This window comes from Gekko japonicus, unplaced genomic scaffold, assembly GCF_001447785.1.
Source record: "Gekko japonicus isolate JY-2015 unplaced genomic scaffold, Gekko_japonicus_V1.1 scaffold715, whole genome shotgun sequence".
Classification (NCBI taxonomy): Eukaryota; Metazoa; Chordata; class Lepidosauria; order Squamata; family Gekkonidae; genus Gekko; species Gekko japonicus.
Genome location: NW_015160856.1, coordinates 582,377 through 602,875, shown reverse-complemented (window position 1 = coordinate 602,875; position 20,499 = coordinate 582,377). Strand labels below are relative to the sequence as shown.

Sequence of the window (20,499 nt, the reverse complement as noted above, 5' to 3'; positions counted from 1 at the left end):
CAAGGCTGGGTTCAACCACAAATTGAAGAGAACAGTTGTCTTTAACCAGGGAGCTGGCATAGCATAGTAGGTAAGCTACCATGAGGCACCCCCATTCAAATCTTGTTTCAGCCATGAACTCATTAGGTGGCCTCGTACAAGCCTCACTATAAGCCCCCTATGCAATATGTACAATATTACCTTGTACGTTATTAAAGACTAGAAAAAATATGAAGCTCTTTGAACGCTAACAGACTATATCAATGCTAAGTAATGTAAATGATCTAAGCTGACATTGATTTCAGCTGCTTAGTAAACTAGTGCCAATTTATTGCAAACTATCACATTCTGTACAACGTAACTGCATAATGTTACAGCCGTAGAACTATACTGATGGAAGAACAAGAACGGAGTGATTCACCCCTCTCCCTAAGGATTGCACCAGTGGATCCATGCTTAATGGTGGCTATTTCCTAATTTTATGATGCCATTTCTTCAGAGCCTCCAAGGATACAGCAAGTAACATCACATATACAAACAGAAGCTCTGCATATCATTTTTCTTTGGCTAATCGAAAGTAGCACTTTTCAAAGTATACGTAGTCTCGATTAGGAGACAGGTCTACCGCTATACATGTGTCTCAGATACATTCTAAACCACATCTTGGTACACACTGTACCAAGCTTAATGGTTAACCATGGTGCTGCTACTGAAGTCAAATGGTGCAAGTCAGAGGAAAGAAATATTAACATTTTGCTTACTGGCATATATCTTTACCAGAACTGATCAATGCTAACATGAAAGGACAATTAAAAATCAAGAACTAGAAGAGAAAGATGTGCATGACAATTACAACTGGATAGTAGTGTTAGTGGGGAAGAAATTTTAGCGTTTAAGGGAACACACACACCAGACTCAGTATACAAGAGAATACAGAACAGTGATCTTGCAAAACAACCAATTCTTCAACACAACTCTTCATTGCTATGAGTCCTATTATAGATGACATGGTAGTATAGCTGGTTCATTTATGACCTATAGTAGATACTAAAGATACATCCTGGATGGTAGAAAAATCTGTATGTTCCCTCTGTAATAATTATCAACCTGGAGTCCTACTGGTGAAACAGTTATATTCTAACAGATGACAAGCAGAGCAAAATTCAGGGACCTGGAGAGAGTCCAGGTTTAAAGAAACTCATGACAATCCCAGTTTTACATTAGTATGAAACCAATCACAAAAGTGCAACAGACCACCTTGTGACTATAAATAATTACTTAATTAAATGATGGATTTAGCTGACTCTAACTAAAACAACCACCACAATGCAATATAGGACATCAATGGCAATTAGTTATGGCACTTGACTGTGTTATGGGGGAACATCTTGACATTTCCTCCCAAGTCTGCAACACAACAGTCACAGAACCCCTCATTTCCAGAAACAAGGACTTTTTAAAACTAAAAATACTTGTGGAAAGGATATCTTCTTAGAATGATTCACTACATGTCAGAATACACATCACTAAAAGATTAACTTCCAACAAAGTCAAAGGGATCTTTCAATCATTTGCAATTCTGATAAATTCACAGTGCTATAAAATATTATTATGATTCACTTTCTATTAAATACTTGATTTACTTGTGTGTGTGTGTGTGTGAAGGTTAAAAGAATTACCCAAGGGATACATGAAAGCTATAGGAATCAATATTTCTAAATATTTCTATACAAGGTGGGTTTGCCATTGCCTTCTTCTGCACAGCAACCCTAGAATTCCTTGGTGATCTCCCATCCAAATACTAAGCAGGGCCAACCCTGCTTAGCTTTTGAGATATGACAAAATTGGGATAACTTGGGCACTCCAGGAGTTATCCCAAAATGTATTTTTGCCTAAAATACATATAGAACACAAAAAGGAGAGTTCTTCCTTGTTTCAACAGTACTGGAACTCCACACACCACTACCAGATCCTTGAAGTATGAGCCCCAGCATTAGAAGAAGCTGGACATGTTTGATGCAGAAATGTGGCCCGCAGGTTCCACTGATGGAACATTGCAAAAAAGAGTTCAGCTACAAACCAAATGGTGCAAGAAGGAAGGTGAAATGACAGTCAGCATGTAGCCAAAAACATATTTATGTGGCTTGAATTCAAAACCAACAAGATTTAACTTAGTAATAGAGTATACTCTGGACTGTATAGGGGTGTGCACTCAGCTATATCAAAGTTGAAAAAATAGCCAAAAAATATCTTATCGGTATTTTGTCAGCTATTCTTTTAGTCAGATACAGAGTTGGATATTTTTTCGGCTATCCAAAATGGCCAAGCACCAAAAATCCCAAAAATGTTCAAGATTTTTCAGGACTGCTGGATAGTCGAACTTAAAGGCTGTTTAAAGAGATTGCAGTTCCTTTAAACGCCTTTCGGGTGAACTCACCCACTTAAAGGTGTTTAAAAGGACTGAAAGCCCTTTAAATGCCTTCAGAGTTCACTCACAGCTTGGAGAAAGTATTTAAAGGGACTGCAATCCCTTTACCTTTAAATGCCTTTTTCCTCCATTGAAACCAATGGAGGATGGGGGCACCTTCTTTGGGGGCCCATAGAATTGTACCCCCTGATTCAATATTTTTGAAACTTGGGGGAGAGGTTTTAGGAGAGGCACCACGGTGCCTCTACCTCAAAAAACAGCCCCTACAGAGCCTCAGATACCACAGGATTGAGTCCCCATTATATGCTATGAGGACCATTGACTATAATGGTTGGGATTTGGAAACATCAGAAAATACCAATATTTTTCAGGTTCAATATACCTGAACCCGAAAAATACTAATTTTTTTGTTTTGCACAACCTTAGGACTGTAGTTCAGAAAAGGGATAAAGAAAGATGCTTGGATCCACTACAGATTTCTGTGGCTGGGAAGGATTTCTGTGCACAGTGTGAGATTTTTCCACATCCCCCTGCACTACCAAATACCCTCTGAAATGCTGCCTGGGGCGGGGGGTGGCGGCGTAGATGGGGGAAATCAGTGAAAATTATTACCCCTTCCATCCTTAGAAGACCACTGTGTAATTCAAGCCAAATATTAGATGCAACTGAACCAAAACTGTGTGTTACATGAAAGAGAAGGCACAGGTGGTGTTTTGCCCACACCCTGCAAATTCATCTGTGAGGAAATGAGGAAGCATATTGACAGCAAATCTAAGGAGGAGCCAACACAGCATAGATGTCTGGCTAATTAATCACTGTCAGAATTCACCTATTAGATTCCAAAACTCATCTTAGCAGAAACAGTCTTTTCACCCATCATAGGCTGCAAACATTGATACATCCCCAGAACTGGAAATCAGTTCTGTCTGTCAGTGCTCTATACTGACATCAGGCTACCTATGACTTCTGAGAGATCAGGAAGAAGTTAATGCACTTTTTCTTACTAAGGAGGAAGTGAACAGCTGAAGTGGGAGATCTTATACTGAACTGGGGCGGGGGAGGTTGCACCTGAACCAGCAACATGGAGGGGATCAAGCAAGGGAGCAGTATCTTTCCCCTGGTGAAATCTTAGGGAGGGGGAAAAAGTCTGATCAAGCCAAGCAACTTTCCAATTACTTGTACAATAGTACGTTTAATAACAAGAAAAAGGCTTACCTTAAAAACTCATTATGGGAAAATGCCCACCACACCATAAGAGTTTCCAGACTACAAACTTTAATGGGCCTCTGCCCAGTAACAGAATTTACTGGCTACATTTAAAAGTGCAGTGTTTGAAATGTTTTGCCTGATTATCTGCTGTGGACTGGATTGACAAACTTCAGTAGTTTCAGAAAAGAGACTAATAAGATTTTCCAGCCAACAACTCATTTCTTTTTGTTTTCATGATATTACTGTCATTTGCACAGACAAAAATGCTCCCAAACATTAGAACCTCTGAGAAAGGTATATGGATGTAGGCCAAGCTGATGAAATTAGGCTTCTAGACTTCAATTAACAAGGTAATATTCTTCCAATGGCTTACTTTGATATTGAGTTTCACACAATACTGCAACAAGCCCATCATCGGCATCCATTTCAAGCTTATGTTTATGCATTGAGTATTCCACCACCCCCAATGGCTTTTCAACTTTTTTTGTCTGATCGCAGATGAGTGCTTGAGAATCTACACCACAGCTCCCCATGACACCGATCTGAGATTGCAAAATATGGCTGGGAACGCAGAAATCTAGCCCCCCAAAAGGCACCCTTTTCCCTAGCAGCCATGCAAAGCAGCTGCAGAAACAGCTTAATATGTGCCAGTCCTGCCTCCTGATACTGCTTTTGACAATACCTCCATATTCCACCAGCAGGTACTGTGACAATTGCCTTCCCATCACTGTAATACTGCTGCATCTTGGCTGCCTGCCAGACCTGAACTGTGGAGAGTGCATAGGTAGAAACAGTTCACATGATTTTAAAATCTGAGCTATGCAGTTGGCACCCATAGTTGTGCGTAGACTGTGCGGAAGGCAACTCAGGAACGAACACAAGATAGTTATATCCACTACAAATCAGGTTTTATGTTGTATATGCTACAGTGACAATATTATAATTCTATACAACAAAAGCAGTTTACTGCTACAACCATAAATTTTATAAAATAAGCAAATGTGCATATACTTGCATACTTAATATAATTCCCATTGCACCTTTTCTTTCTTCTCTGCATAGCTTATGCTGCTTCTTCTCATCACAAGGAAGTGAACAAAAAGATATGCTAGAAGCCAAAACCCAACCACTTACTCACTGGAAATCATGGTACCTCTCCTGTGGCTTCTTAGATTTCACTGAGTATGCCCCATTATGTTTCCATGATCATTTAAGAACAGGAATTAGCATCTTCTTTTTTCTTTAAAAAAAAGAGATTGATAGAAAGTAGGGGTTCTCAGAACACTGAATTAAGGGCATATACTAAATTCCTCGCATAGGATGACTATGGAATATGCAGCCGCTTTAGTGGGCTGGAGGAATCTCAATTGATGTTTATATTCATATTCACTATAGCACTACATGCAAGTATGCATAGATGCCATGCATGTTTATTAAGGGTACAGTTTTAAAGGACTCCAAGGATATCAAATGTAAATTCTCACATTGTTAAACGTAGTTCACTTGGCTGAAGCAGATACATGTGGACTCAATTAGTTTTGCAATCCTGCTGTTGACAATTACAATACTTTTAAAATTTAACATCTAGTCTGCAGCTGAAAATCTTGATGGCCAAGAACACTTTTCAAAAAATTAACTCTGTATAACCATGAAACCATCTTCCTGTCTTCCATCAAAGTTCATTTTTAAAATAAGTCTGTGTCAGCATTTAGAGACATATATAAATACTAGAAATAATGCTATTTTGCAACATCGTAACAACGGGATCTAGAAAGAGGCTCTGGGAGAGTGCTCTGGCTTTGGGCAAACAGTGTCAGTTTCCTGTGGCGACCTCAGCAGGGTTTAATGACAGAGTCCACTGTTTTCTCCAGAGGGACTGATCTCTATATAGTTTTAGCATATTTTGCAACATCGTAACGACAATGCAAAATAAACCAAGTATGAATTCAACAGATCAAAACAGACAAACCTACAGAATCTGCTTTGTGGGAAGGTTCACAAGTTTTCTTTGCTGTCTGCTTCAGAGACTGAACAAACATATATGGAAAATTGCCTACAAACATGTTGTTTCCTCCCCAGTGTCCTATGGCAGTAAATGACTAGTATTTCTGTGTTTTGCATTTTATTCTACAGACTTTTCAACAGAAGAGATACCTCAGACATACCAGCAACTGCTATTTAAGTCAAGACTCTTTGAAATACTATACAGATAATCCGAATAATAACCCACCCAGTTTTTCCATGGTTGCAACATGGGGGTACTGTACAATAGATGGGTTAAGAGCAAGAAAGAAAGAGTCTATAGTGTTATCCACCTTTTGACTTTTATCCTTAAGGGTATTTTGCCAAGCACAGAAGCAATTTCTCTAACAGGCTAATTCACTTAACTCAATGAAAGAATGTTGATGTTGCAAATCTTGTCTGTAAAACTTGGAGCTATAAAAATGAACCCAAAATATTAATATCTCATTTCCATGTTAGAATCTACCATCAGTGAAACCTTGATGTTAACATTCAAAATGTCTCCTTTCAGTAGCTTCTAAGCATAAGGTCAGAAAATTTCAGTTATCAATGGACTCATCTGCATTTCTCAAAATAACACCCTATCTTAACCCCCTAACTAGCTTTGTTCAATACCCACAGTTGAACATTTGTTAAATTTTCCATCAAGTTGCTACAGTCCATTGCTAATTCCCAAACCATCATTTTATTGGCTGATTTAAGCACGCAAATAAAGCACAATAAAAATACAATACAGATACATACTGCACAGATAGATGCAAATCTGTATCTCTAGGACATATATTATTGCAATATAAGTTTTTCCCTCCTCATTAACACCACAGTACTTCTCCCATTCAAAAAAACAGAGACATCAAAATATTGTGCATCTCATGCCACGTTTCATAAACATCAAAACAGGGAGAGGGCTATAGCATTTACCTGACAAGAGATCTGTACAAGGTAGACAAGTTCCTTGGATTCACAGCCATTTCTTGTTATTTCATTCTGTTCCTCTGGGAGTGAAAGCTATATCAAGGAAGCAACAGAGGGTGGAAGGAAAGAGGAGAAAGACCTGGTCATTTCACAGGAATAAACCAGACATCCATAAAGCAATACATGCAAATGCAGCTTGCTCCAAGATACTTTGTACATCAAGGGCATGTTTGGTAACAGAATGAAGATATTTAGAAGAACACAAATATTTGTATATATACACATCTATCTGACTGATCAGACAGTTAAAATAAGTCAGTCTAGTGTACCAGTAAGACAACCCTGGATACCAAAAGCACAAAGATTAAATCCCTAGTTATCATATATTCCTATTAATATTCATTGCAGATTGTAGCAATCTTGTTGTAACTAATTTATTGTATTTTGAGATGACTAAGTAAGGAACTAACTAATAAACCATGTCTCTACATTTCAATGTAATTGAATAAATTTACCATAACAGGATGTTTTATAGCACCGTTCATCAAATTAAAAAGTTCTTTGACATTTCATAATAAGCCTTCCTCAGATAGACAGAGATTTGGCTTTGTTAATTTGTGTTGAGGGATTGGAATAGCCAATTCTCACCTTGACAGATCACCCACAAGAAACTAGATTCTTTGTGTCACAGCATTTTACTCTTGAGTCTTGACACAGCAACTTCTAACAAAGCAATGCAACTATTCAGGGTATCATTTCTGGGGTATGAATTGTATATAACAACTGGTGCAATTCACTTCTTAATGGACTAGCAGCCTTAGATTCAAAATTCCATTAAATAAAAATTCTCATTTTTCACACATTAAAACATGCAAATTTGTAGCAAAACAATCTCATAAGCACTAAAACCAGCACCAGGTACCCTGACTGCTCCTAAACAGAATCAATTTATACGTGCCGAGATAACCATTAATTGAATAGGTCATATGGAAGTGTTTTCACATAAAGAACACATGGGGAAATGCCAAAACTACAGTCACATAGTATCCTATATGATTATAAGTAAGTGATGAGATGTCACGGTGAGTGTGCCAAGAAATTAACCCAAAACATGTTTAAATCTACACTGAAATCCATAGGATTTTAAAAAAATAATAATTTTAGCTGGATTGTGCCCATTAACTTACAATTTGGAAATAATCTTCACACAAATTTATTGGGATAGGAGGGACTCTCTAGACCAAGAGAGTCAAATTGCTGGAACATCTCACTTTGAACAGGGGAGTACAGGATGCCATCATATTCATATATTAATTTGTATATTGTAATGATATTATTATTTATATATTTTTTTAAATGTATAACATAACTCCTTGTACCTGGAAAATGTCTAGACTAACACTCTTTTCGACATACTCCATACAGATTTTTGGTGCATGGGGCTTCTCCCTCTTCCAAACTCCCATGGGGGAGATTTCCATCAATCAGGGAGTGGGGCTGTGGCAGAGTTCCTCCTTTGCACCCTGGCTCAATACCAGACATCTCCAGATGAAAGGATTTGGTGGTGTCAAAGACCCTGAGGCCCTAGAGAGCTACTGCCAGTTAGAGCATGGTATGTGTGGTCAAGTCACTCCTAATGTTTGGTGACCCTGCGAGTTTAGTGACCTTTAAAATATCTTCTATCACTCAGATCTTGCAAACTGAAGGCCATGGCTTCCTCGACTGAGTCAATCCATATCATGTTGGGTCTTCCTCTTTTCCTACTGCCTTCAACTTTTCCTAGCATTATTGTGTTTTCTAGCAAGAAGACAGTACTGACACTGATAAACTAATGGATTGATTCCATATAAGAAAGCTTTATGTATTCAAACAATCTCACACCTTCACAATGAAGTAATAAAGTCCAAGCACTGTTTAACCACGAGATGAGATCTGGGTAGAGAGCTTTTAAGTTACTAATTAAAGTGCAAACAGACAAAGATGTATAGGGTTCTGTTCACTGACCCTAGTCACTTTGTCACTTTGTCAAGAATACCCTGATTGCAGGCTAGTCCATCCTAGATTTGTAATGGACTTGAAAAAATCCACTTAACTTGAAGTCCACTTGAAAAAATGAAGAATGAGATATATACAAATAATGTAGTCGAAACAATAAAGTTCTCCTCCCAAGTTGGCCAAACCATATTATTACTTCTTGGCATAGAAATACACAGTAACGATACCAGAGTATTAGGGGAAAACTTTTACATTAAACAAAACCCAACACTTCAAAATGTCCAAAGACAGAAGAGTTGGGGAACTCATCAAACATGAGGGCAAGAAAATATTTTACAACTGCAACATCTCAGTTTAAAGCAGAAAATACTACTTGGCCTTTACACTTTCTTCTCTATTTCCATCAATAATCTCTTTACAACTTTGTGAGGCGGTTTAGGGCTTTTTGCTTATTTGTTCAGAAAAATCACAAAATAAGAAAGAGAAACTGCAGCCTCCTTCTACCAGACAGAATTTCCTGAATTTCAGCTATTCCATTTAGAGTTGCCAGGTCCGTCACACCAGCCGGTGGGGGATGGGTGTGAACTTTCTGGGAGCAGGAGGGAAGAAGCCAGAAATAATGTGACATGCCTATGTTACCCAGAAGCAACGTAGACATATTGGGGGCGACACTCTGGTTTGTGGGCAAAACCTCTATGGCAGAATTAGCTTCTACCGTACAGTTTTGCCCGCAAACCGGACCGTCACCCCCAGATGTCACCGATGTGCCTACTTCACTTCTAGGTGGCGTAGGCACCGCACATTTATTTCCGGCTTCTTGTCTGTTGGGGGAGGCGTAATTCACCCCTGCCAGCAGAGAGGAGCACCTGAAACCAGCGAGGGCTACCCCCACTGGGAAGTCCGGCACCCCTAATTCTACTATTGGCTTTATCAGTTTTCATAAGGTAATGAAAGACACTAGAGCCAAAAACACCTTTGATTTTGGGTTATTTTTCATATAGGAAGGTTTGGAACACATTTGGCTCGGGCAGAACAAATATTTTCTACTGGAAGCAAAACAATTTTATAACACATTTGAAACATATAGATCGTCTCCCAATTTATCTGTGATCATAAAGGGCTGGAAAACATACTGGAAATCTTTCCTACATGGAGCCTTAGGCAAGCCAAAAATAGGTGCCAAATGTGGCTAACATATGCCATAATATTGATTAGCAAAGATTTTGAATACACATTCCATAATACAAGATGTCTCTGTGATAGAAGATGAAGTTTAGAATACTCTTGGCATTGAAAATTTTCCCTTTGTCAATTTTGCTGTGTTAGGAAATTGCCATCTCATTTTTCCTCCCTTTTGAATCCATACGATTGCCATGTGCAATCATTCCTAACATAACAACTTGGCAGAAAGCAACATAATAATTTGGCAGAGAACAATGAACTAAATTAGGCTAGCCTAAAAATCAGAAAACTGACTGAAATAAATTGCATGAGCCCTTTTCCTCTTCCAACCACTTGCCTTCTGCACACATCATCAATTGCAATTAGAAATATACAGGGAAACTGATGGAAAGAAAAGAACCACAGTCAACCAACTTTCAGACCTGAGTGGAAAAGATGATGGCAATAAGATCACCATTGTACCATGGAAACAAGAAGTGTTTTGAAGTTTCCAGAGTGGAGTTTAAGCTCACTAGCAGGCAAGCCAAGCAAATGCATACAGCTGGCATTAAGGCTACCTATAATCAAAGAGCAGGTTTCATTACATTTGGAAATTACTACTTTTCCAAACTTTGGCCAACATTTAGTAAAACTGTTATTTGGAAAAGAATGGAAGCAAAAATCAACAAATATAATATGCCTTATTAGTATCCTGTTTAGTTTCAGTCAACAACCTCCAGCTCCTCCCTCCAGTGACAAATTCTTTTTGCCAAATTCTTATCTAATAGCCATTTTATAAGCACATTTTGAAGTCTCTCCTCTGCTACACATGCCTACAACTGTACAAAGGGAAGATAGCATTAAACTAGGCTGTGCATGTGTACAGACACAGCTATACTTGTGATCGTGGCAGCTGGAACAAGTGTTGCTGTGACTACGGGAAAAGCTGTTAGGTGTCACTGAACAGATTCATTCATGCTATGGTTTCCCAGGACATTGCAGAACCACTGTTTAGTTTCAGTCAACAACCTCCAGCTCCCCCCTCCAGTGACAAATTCTTTTTGCCAAACTCTTATCTAATAGCTTTACGTAAGTCAAAGAATCTGACTCCAAATTGGTTCCTAAAAGAAAACTGTCAGAAAACAACCTGGGGGTCGAACTTTAGGACTTTACTTGTATCATACTGACACTGATATAGGATCATTCTGCATTGTATCTGATCCTAGTAACATTTATGTGAAAGTAAATCCCACAGATTTGAGCTGAACTTGTTTCTACACAATCATCCTGTTCTGACAACAGCATGCCCCATGCTGAGGGTTTCTGCACACAGAGTTAGTTGCTGAAAACAAGTGACCATTGTGAGCTGGGACAGATAATCACACCCAACAATGGACTTCATGCATTCTAACTCCCATGCAGGAGGAGCCTGTTTAGATAGCAGCATAGCTTGTACAGCCTTCTACTAGACCTTCAGTCTGATGGATTAGAGGAAGGATGTTTGGGATACAATCTCCCTTATAAATAAAAGCCGAATGGTGGTGGCACTTCTCTAGAACATTCCACACACTCCGGAATTGGTTGGCGCCCTGGTGTGTCACTCACAGGGCGTCTCTCTCCATTCGCTGTGCTGCTGCCTGTGTGGGTGTCCTCCTGCCCACGGAGGCAGCGACCACTCTTTTGCCCTCAGTTTCCTTCGAGCCGCAGCCCGGCCCGGGTGCTCCACTGGCCAGACACCCTCACTCGGCCTGCAGGCCCCAGACAGTACCATGCCACTGCCACCAGCCAAGAGGAGGCCCAGGCCGACATGCACTGGCTCCGAGGGTGGCCAAGCAGGGAGGCGGCAGCGGCCCATTCCGTCGCGCCTACCCTGTGCTGTCTGTGGATGAGGGGAGATGGCGCCGTGCCACCATTCCTGAGGCCGGGCGGGGAGCCAGGCCCAGCCTGTCTCATTGCCCCGTGGCTGGGACGGACGAGGCCAGGCGGCTTGGCCCGCCGGGGCCTCGCATGTGCGGAGGGAGGGCTGAGGAGAGGGGTCTGGGGAAGGAGACGTGGGCCCGCAGCCACTCGCCTGAGCTGCCACACATTGCAGGGAGACAGACGAGCCTGGTCCGCTTGCCCCGATGGGGCCTCTCGGCCGAGGAGAGTGGCGGGAGTGGCCAACCCAGGCGCCTTACCCGCCGGGGCCTTGACCCCGTGGGGGGGAGTGCGGGCTGCTTCCCTGGGTTGGGGAGACCAGGAAGTGGATGGCGCCCTGCGCCCAGCTCGCACCCATTGCGGGGAGAGGGGTGAGTCTGGCCAGCTTCCCCCGCTGGTGCCTCGATCGGGCGGGGGTGCCGGGGGGACAGACAAGGCCAGGTGGCTTTGCCCGCTGGAGCCTCGACTGCGTGGCAGGAGGGCAGAGAAGAGGGGGCTGGGGAAGGAGAAGCAGGCCTGCAGCCGGCCGCCCAAGGGAAGGGGACGGCGCCATGCGCCTGGCCGGGCTCGCACCCATTGCTGGCTTCCCCTGCTGGCGTCTTGAGCAGGCAGGGTGCCGGGGGGAGGGTGCCAGGGGGAGGGGGGAGGACAGGCGCCTTGGCCCGTCGGAGCCTCGACCGTTCGGGGCAGGACAGCCAGCTTTGCCGTGGGGGATCAGATGGAGACGGCGACCCGCACCTACGGCCAGGCTAGCGCCCCACTGTCTTCAGTTCCACAACGGGCATTCTTCCTAGTATTAAATGTAATTTCATATGAGAATGATCCCACGGAAGGCAATGACAGCCAGTACAGTCAATTCATGTTTAGACATGCACCTTGAATGGCTTGAAGGTTTTTTTTTAAAAAAAAGTAAATGCAAGCACAAGCATTATACAGGTACTTCTCAGGAAGCAAGTACTCAAGACATACTTGGTGGCAAGTCCATGGTTCTCTCTGAGTAATGTTTAGAATAGCATCAGGATTTACCAATGCCTGTAGAGGTCACTTTACAAATGGCAGGGGAGAGGAGAGAAGCAGAATCTCTTTATTGTGTCAAACCACAGAAGGCCAGTTCAGACATTAAATCTACATGAACTGACAGCACACTGTCACAACTTCTGGAAGCACATAGTCTCTATGAAGCACTCGATACACATGATTATCATTTTGAGTGAACTGGGCAACAGGTGAATTTTCCATATTTGTACAGCATTCATACATACAAACAAAATTCTGGTTTAAATGTATGGAAACTGTAAATGCATAGAAAATCTATGAGCAGACTAATTCACACAAAACGATGAATATGCATATTGAGTGTGTTGCAGGGATCACACACTCCCAGTGCATGTAGTTGGCAGGCTGCCAGTTTGTGGAGTTGTAATGCCTGATGTTCTTGGCACTTTTTGGCACTTCTCAGTAACATGTTCATTAAACACAACAACAACTGTAAATACAAATTATTATTCACACTAAGGTAAAACTATGACATATAGGGGGAAAACATGCTGTTGCTCATATTAAGAGGCCAATATTATCCAGTTTAATAGCTCTGGTGAGAACTGGGGTAGAGAAATTCTTAAGTTGAAACCAGATACTTAATACCATTCATTACTATAAGAAAAAATCCGGTAAACAGCCAATTCTGAATAAAGCAGAACTTCATGTCCAAGAGACAAGTTGCCCAAAGGCATATATCTGGACTACTGCTTCTAGCTAGCGTTACTCACATTCAATCCAATTTCTGCTACAGCAAAATCGTAACTCTTGGCCCGTGGGTCTGTCACTCATGCACTGCCCTTACTAGAGCTCACTGGATTACGTAATCTCTTTTTCATTCTGAGAAAATGGAACATTCCATTCCCACAAACAGAGGGGTCACATGACTGATTTCTTTATGAATTCTCTATTTTTACGAGAAACTGTTTAAGGACTGACAGCCCTGCACCATCCAAATACTACATGCATGATAGCTATCGTATAGAAGCATCTTTTCATTGATGCACATGGTTTGATAACAGGCATTATGGTCCAAACAAAGTGAGCAGAGAAATGCCAGAATTTAACTTAAATTTCATTTTCAGTTGTTATTTATGAAAAAGTATGTGATGAATAAAGTATGACAGAGAGGATGTTATTTAAAGAACACTGCTACATTTTGGTTATAGGGGGCAGCAGACACAGAAGTTTTAAATTTCATCATGTATAAGGTCAATGTAATTTAACAAAGAGTTAATTAATTTCCCACTTAATATTTATAATTATAGAAGCTTAACAAAAAGAATTTTCTTGATACCTGTTGTTTATACCTTAATCCTAAATATATTTTCTTGTAATCAAGTATCCAAGATTTCAATGGAATAGATTTCAATGGAACATATGTCCAAGTTAGCATCACACAGCCTCAAAATTGTATCAGCAAGGCATTTTATTGCTTTATTACAGTGTTTCTCTAGGACACATCATATGTAGCTCTGTTGCACTAATATTCAAGCACAGTCACAAAAATTAATGCATTGGAAAATGTCCAACTCAAGGCTGACCAAAAAGAACATCAAAGTTGACTGAATGGTCCCTAGGCAAGATCGCCACGGCATGGAATAAGGGCCTAACTCAGCCCTGTAGCCAGGAATTTTTTTTTGTGAGGGGGCGCTGGGGCGCTGCTAACTAAATTAGATTATAAAACCTGGGCAAAGTGGGCAACTCCTGGGGTGGGTGGTGCATGGTGGCCACAAAGGGAGCCTGAAAGTCACTGGCTCAGATGGATGGGACTCTTCTGCCAAAGACAGCTGTCGTGCATATAACTGTACCCAACGTGCATATAACTGTAACACTGTACCCAAAAATACTTGACACTTGATTCAAAACATTCTTATATTAACAGTGTAGTACTCTAAACAACCATTCAGATCCATTCCAAAGACACCGATGTAAATACTCCAATACAGTTCAACAAATTCCTAACAGTTCATAAATGTCCACAAAACTAAGAGGAGTAACAGTTGATAGATGTCCACAAAACACAGTTGCTAAGAGGTGTGGCGACGGACCACCCAGGTTCCTATCTGTTTCCGTTCAGGATTTCATCAGGACACCTCCAGTGATGGAGCACCAAGCTCTGTATATTTATCTTGACTGTATGCAGCAGACTCTATCTGTTCCAACTGGCTTAAATAATAGAGGCCGGTGGGCGGGTTGAATAATAGAGGCGGGTGGCTGGGTCTTCTAGGCAGCCATGGAAGGGGGAGAGAGAGAGAGAGAAGGAGGGAGGCAGTGACGGTGGGCTCCCTGGGGCTGGCTCTGGCAGACTGCTAGTGGTACACGGCATAGCACATAGCCACTGAGGCCCAGGGCTCGGGTTGTGGGACACAGCAGCACCCTCATGGCCAGTCTGGCACAGCCTGGCTGCGCAGGTCAATGGGCAGCCGCCAATCAGTGTGGGACACTTGGCAGCCCACCACCACAGTTGTGCTCACCCACTGAGCACCCAGTGAAGGCCATGGTGGAGACCCAGCGGCTGGGTGACAGGCTCTGCAAATGTGAAAGGCGGCAAAGCCCCATTCGCCCCACCACTGGCTACAGCCCTGGCCTAACTTATTTATTTTATTTAACCTTCGATTTATATACCGCCCTAACTGTATGTTATATTTTCTCTTGGGTACAGCAGAAAAGCATGTTCTGAAGCTGTACACATCCCAGGCACGGACATGCCTATTTTGGATCAGAATTGAGACTGAGGCACATGAAAAGGGTAGGCTTAGATCTAAACCCCCCATGACACTTTCCCAGTCTGAAATGGCCTGGGGGAAGCTATTCCACAATGGGACAAATAGTTCCCCCCAGGGCCATTTCAGGTCAGGGAAATGAGGTGGGGACATCTGAGCCCCACAGTCCCCACAGTGTGCCACAGTCCCAATATTGGGAACTGCAGAACTTTAGAATATGCCCAACCCAGAAATGTCCCTAGGGCAGTTAGGCCCAAAGTTGTCTGAATGCTACTTGCACTGACTCAAGTATGTGAGAAATGTGCTGGTGGACAGTGCACGAAAATCTGCTGCAACAATGTTATTTCATTAAATTAATAGAGAAAAACCCTTCTTTCCATTAGATTTTTTAATCATATCAATGTAAATAATCTCTCATTTTTCAGACCATGGAGTTTAAGGCCCTGCTTTTATATGTGTACATTCTTTAAAAGGGCACAAGACAAAAACAGAGGGGGATTTAAAACAAATTCTAGACAGCAGTGCTGACTAGAGCTCTTGAGAACCAGAGTTACTTTCCTACTTCACCAGCCATGACACTAGTCCCTTATTAAATTACGATTTATAGTCCCAGCATATCATGGGTAGGGGACAACTAGCTCTGGTTAAACTGCGTGCCTGTATGAATGCATCATGAGTAACCCGAATTTCCTTTAAAGTTTCACATAAGAAGGGAAGGGAAACTGGGGGAGCCACATGCATGCAAGGCCAGCAACAAGCTGAGTTCAGGCACAAAGCAGTTTTTCATATGCCAGTTCTAAAGATACCCTATGCATGTTCTTTCCTTCTTTCCCAGTTTCATATCTTCAGAGCATAACCATGCTTGTATCAAGATTTTTAAAAGTTTATTTTCAACAGATCACTGAGAGCAGCCCATGAGTGTATCACAGTTTTTGTAGTCTGCTACCTCAAGACATACTGGAAAAGACAATAATGCTACGGAAAGTTGAAGGCAGTCAGAAAAGAGGGAGACCCAACACGAGACAGATTGACTCACTAAAGGAAACCACAACGCTCAGTTTGCAAGACCTGAGCAGGGCTGTTAATGATAAAAAGTTTTGGAGGTCATTAATTCACAAGATCCCCATAAGTCAGAAGTGACCTGATGGCACACAACACACACACTAGCAAGAGAAACAGTCTCATATGCACATGAATCGTCATTCCCATAGCCAGCAGCAATGGTGCCTTCATACACTTGTGGATGCTGACCACAGGCAAAATACACAGTAAAACCTTTTTATGAAAATACGTAAACACAGAATTAACAGCAACTGGTCAAATACGGTTAAACATAAAGATACTATTTTTTTTCCATTTGGCATCTAATTGCTGTAGTTTCTTTGCAATGTAAGAATGATGATTAAAGCCAACAAAGACAGCATGAAATGCCAGAATAATGTCATTAAATTTCCCCCCTGTATTCAATAGCTTAGCTTAATAAATTCAAAAAGTCAGTGTGCATAATTGTCAAGAGAACGAAGATTAATTTTCAAAGTGAAAAAAACCCTTGATAATTGTATCTCCCAGTTCTGCAGGCTGCAAAAGGTTTTCATTATCAAAAAGCCTTTCCAATGACATTTGAGAACTGCACAAATGGACATTCATAAAATACATTTATTTGCTTTAAAAAGTCACCTTTAAAAATTTACCGCATTTAATGTATTTCTCCAGCAGTTCGTAAAGTTACATCTTTACATATGGTAAGATTTTTAAGAGATGTCTTTAGAAGCTGCTTCTGCCAATCCAGACTGCACTTACCCTTGCTACAGTGATTAGTTCTTTCCATGGCAAGAACCCCTAGCCAAGGCCTAAGAGTTCCAAAGCTGTCCTTAGTTTCCCAGCAGCTAATTGAAAAAGCCTTCCAGGCATCAGCTCCGAGATGCGAGAACTCCAGCATAGCAAAATCAAATTAAAATCCCCACATTCCGCTTGGTTGCCCCTTTTCCTGATGCTAATGTTCTTTTGGATGAACGTGCCTATGAATAGGGATGGAGAGCTCCCTCGGTAGCCCAGTTAGCCTTTTCCACACTGCCCATTTCATGCTCAATTTGTGCTGTAGAGAAATCAGTCCGGCTCCTTTCGTTTGCACTCTCGCTGGAAAGGTCCCACAAGACAAACCGTGGAGCTTAACAAGTGCCAAGAGAAGCAAGGGAGGGAGGGAGGGAATGAATGCAGGGATAGCGTTCAGGCTAGGCATTAGTCAGCAGCTACAACTGAAAGGAGAGGAAAAAAGTGACAGCAAAGATACTGTCTCACTCCATTTGGTTTCCAATTCCTATCTTTTTTTTCTATTGCTATTATCACTCCTGCTCTTACAAGCCAGTGAAACCCCCCTGAAGTCATGAATGCTGAAAAGAGTGCCGTTTGGACCAATATCCAGCATCTAACCAAAAAATCAAGCACTGCTGCTGCATGCTTCACAGATTACTGGGGGGGGGGGGGCTAATAAAACATACAGGGCAAATTTTTCTGCTGCTGCAATCAAAATAGCTGCCAGAAATAGGTCCAATGCACAGAACGTGCTAAGATTGTGGTGTCAGTCCATGCAGAAGATTTGCATTCCGACTGCATCAGAATAGCATAAATGTTCAGAAACAGTATCAGGAAAAATTTAATTCACATGCATCATTCAGGACCCTGCACCACTGCCAACCTAATGGTATGCAAGTCAACAGCAGTTGTTCAAACAGTCACTATCTGTATTCAAAAGTACAACAAATTGGATTACGTATTACATTTGTTATCATGCCTTTCTTCTAAGTGGCTCAATTAATGTAACATGGGATTATTCTATTATAGCCTCACTGCCACTCTGTGAAGAAGGCTAGGCTGGAAGACAGAGACTGACCAGGAACCTTGAGTGAGCTGCATGGCAGAAGAGGGCTATTATTTCAGGTCTTCACTATACCACACTAGCAGGGTCCTACTGCCACTCTCCTCCACCATGAAAACAGTAAATTGGCTTTCTTCCTAATGTCTCCTTTTAACTAGCAACATTACAGGAATCTTTACTGTAGGTATAGAGAACATCAACTAATGAAAATATACACCAAGCTGATGCTTTTTTTGGAATTGCAAAATCCTGTTTTAACACAAGACTAGTAAACGCTATATTTTTCTTGCTTCACTACTGGAAGCAAGTGTCTTATAAGAATAAAGATTCCATTTTTTATGAGCATCAGTGTAATAATGCTGAGGAAAGAGTTAAATCAGCTCTGAAGTGGTTGCTAGGTTACCACGTTTACTATATGAGCCAATAAGGATTTGTCCCAGTGAGATAACACTGCTATCTTGTACATCATCAGTGGAGTGTTATTTTATACTATTACGGATGTATAGCAAAATGATCTCAAAAAGAAAGACAGTTTTTAAAGAAGGCTATCCATAGTTTTACGATTAAAACTATTAAAAAGTGATATGTTCAGCAGCTTTTTATGCAGAGGATCATAAGCATTAATCAATATACACGATTTAAGTATCTAGGCAATAAGAAATATCTATAACTGGTACTGCACTCTGGAACATTTTATGCTACTTTTCTAAGTGAACATTCTTTAACTCGGCACTAAATTAGTGACTCAGAATTGCCATTTCAACCCAAACCACATCAAAGCTGACCAGAATATTTCAGAATATAACTTCAGAGAGAGAAAAACATGTCCCTTGTCCTTCCCACTTTCAGTGCTAAAAGAGGCCAGATGAGAAGTTATTTGCCACAGTTAATGTAAACTATTATTTTTCTTCTGCCCACATAAAATGAAAACAAGCTGAAATCCTATCTATACATACATGTAAGCATGCCAAATTTGCTTCCAAAAACATGCATTTAAAATTGGTGTACTACTTAATTTTTAAAAAGCAGCAGCTTTTTAGTATGATATCCTACATACACACTTACTAGTAGTATGTTCAACTGAATTCAGATACTGTCAAGCAGACACGCACAGGATCAGGCTGCTCATTTGTTAAAAGTTTTACTTAGTAACTGACACTTAACAGTCACTGAAATCTCATTATGAATTTAAGAGAGTGCAAGTTTCATGTAATATAAAGAACTGGAAAATGTCACTGCATTCAAATATTTTTATTTCATTTTATTTCCTGGATATGCCAGCCCCAGGTTTAGGCACCTGAATTCCTGAAAGACGATCCAATTCCATCATGTGACAAAAATACTCCCCCATGTCAACACAGCCTTCAGTAAGACTATCCCCTTGCAAGGGTCTGGTCAGTTTCCCAGTCCCGCAACTATGATGTTAGCCAAGCTCTTTCTGTGGTCCTGAAGATCAATATCCCTCAAACTACTTTAATCAACCACAACATCAGCTGCCTAGGGAGGTGGTGAGCTCCCCCCTCACTAGCAGTCTTTAAGCAGCAGCTGGACAAACACTTGTCAGGGATGCTCTAGCCTGATCCTGCACTGAGCAGGGGGTTGAATGGCCTGTATGGCCCCTTCCATCTCTGTGATTCTATGATTCTACATATAAATGGCTGCTAACCAGTGGCCATTGAATTGGGAAGCAATCATGCCTTCTTCCTCAGATTTTTACTGGTTCTGAACCACCATCCCCTCATTCACTCATTTGGGGCTGATTCTACCATAGACTGAGAAGAGATACTCCTAACAGGCTGTAGGGACTGAACATACACACTGCTCCTCACGTGAAGCTGTTTCTAGACATTCATTGGTTTCTGGGTCATAATGCACAAACAATGATCAGAACTCCCGTCAGAGCCTGAACTCTGAACTGAGCAACACTGTGCCCCTTGGTTCCCTCTCTTGCCTTCCTACTTTCCTGCGAATAGGCATATCCCTTGCTTGACTAGGCCCTATATACAGTTCTTTGTTTCTCTTTGAACATATCAATTTGCCTTATGAAGCCCTTCATCAGATGTTTTCACACAGACTGAGTAATGTACTTTCAACACATTTTACAACTGGATTTTACTGTGTGCAATGACAAAATTCACTTGCAGACAATCGCTAAAATGCAGTGAAAGTGAGTTGAAAGTGCATTATTCAGCATGTGTGAAAGCACCAATCATGTTTACTTTGACTGGCAGTGG

The 20,499-nt window shown here is 41.3% G+C and overlaps 1 protein-coding gene across 1 annotated transcript in view; it reads right to left on the bottom strand.

Moving 5' to 3' along the window:
- Positions 1–20,499, bottom strand: part of ARHGAP32 (Rho GTPase activating protein 32) — a 167,468-nt gene that overhangs the window by 118,849 nt on the left and 28,120 nt on the right. The window contains exon 3 of the mRNA XM_015421623.1: positions 6,560–6,646. Coding sequence (XP_015277109.1) covers positions 6,560–6,646 — 87 coding nt within the window. The remainder of the gene's footprint in view (positions 1–6,559; positions 6,647–20,499) is intronic.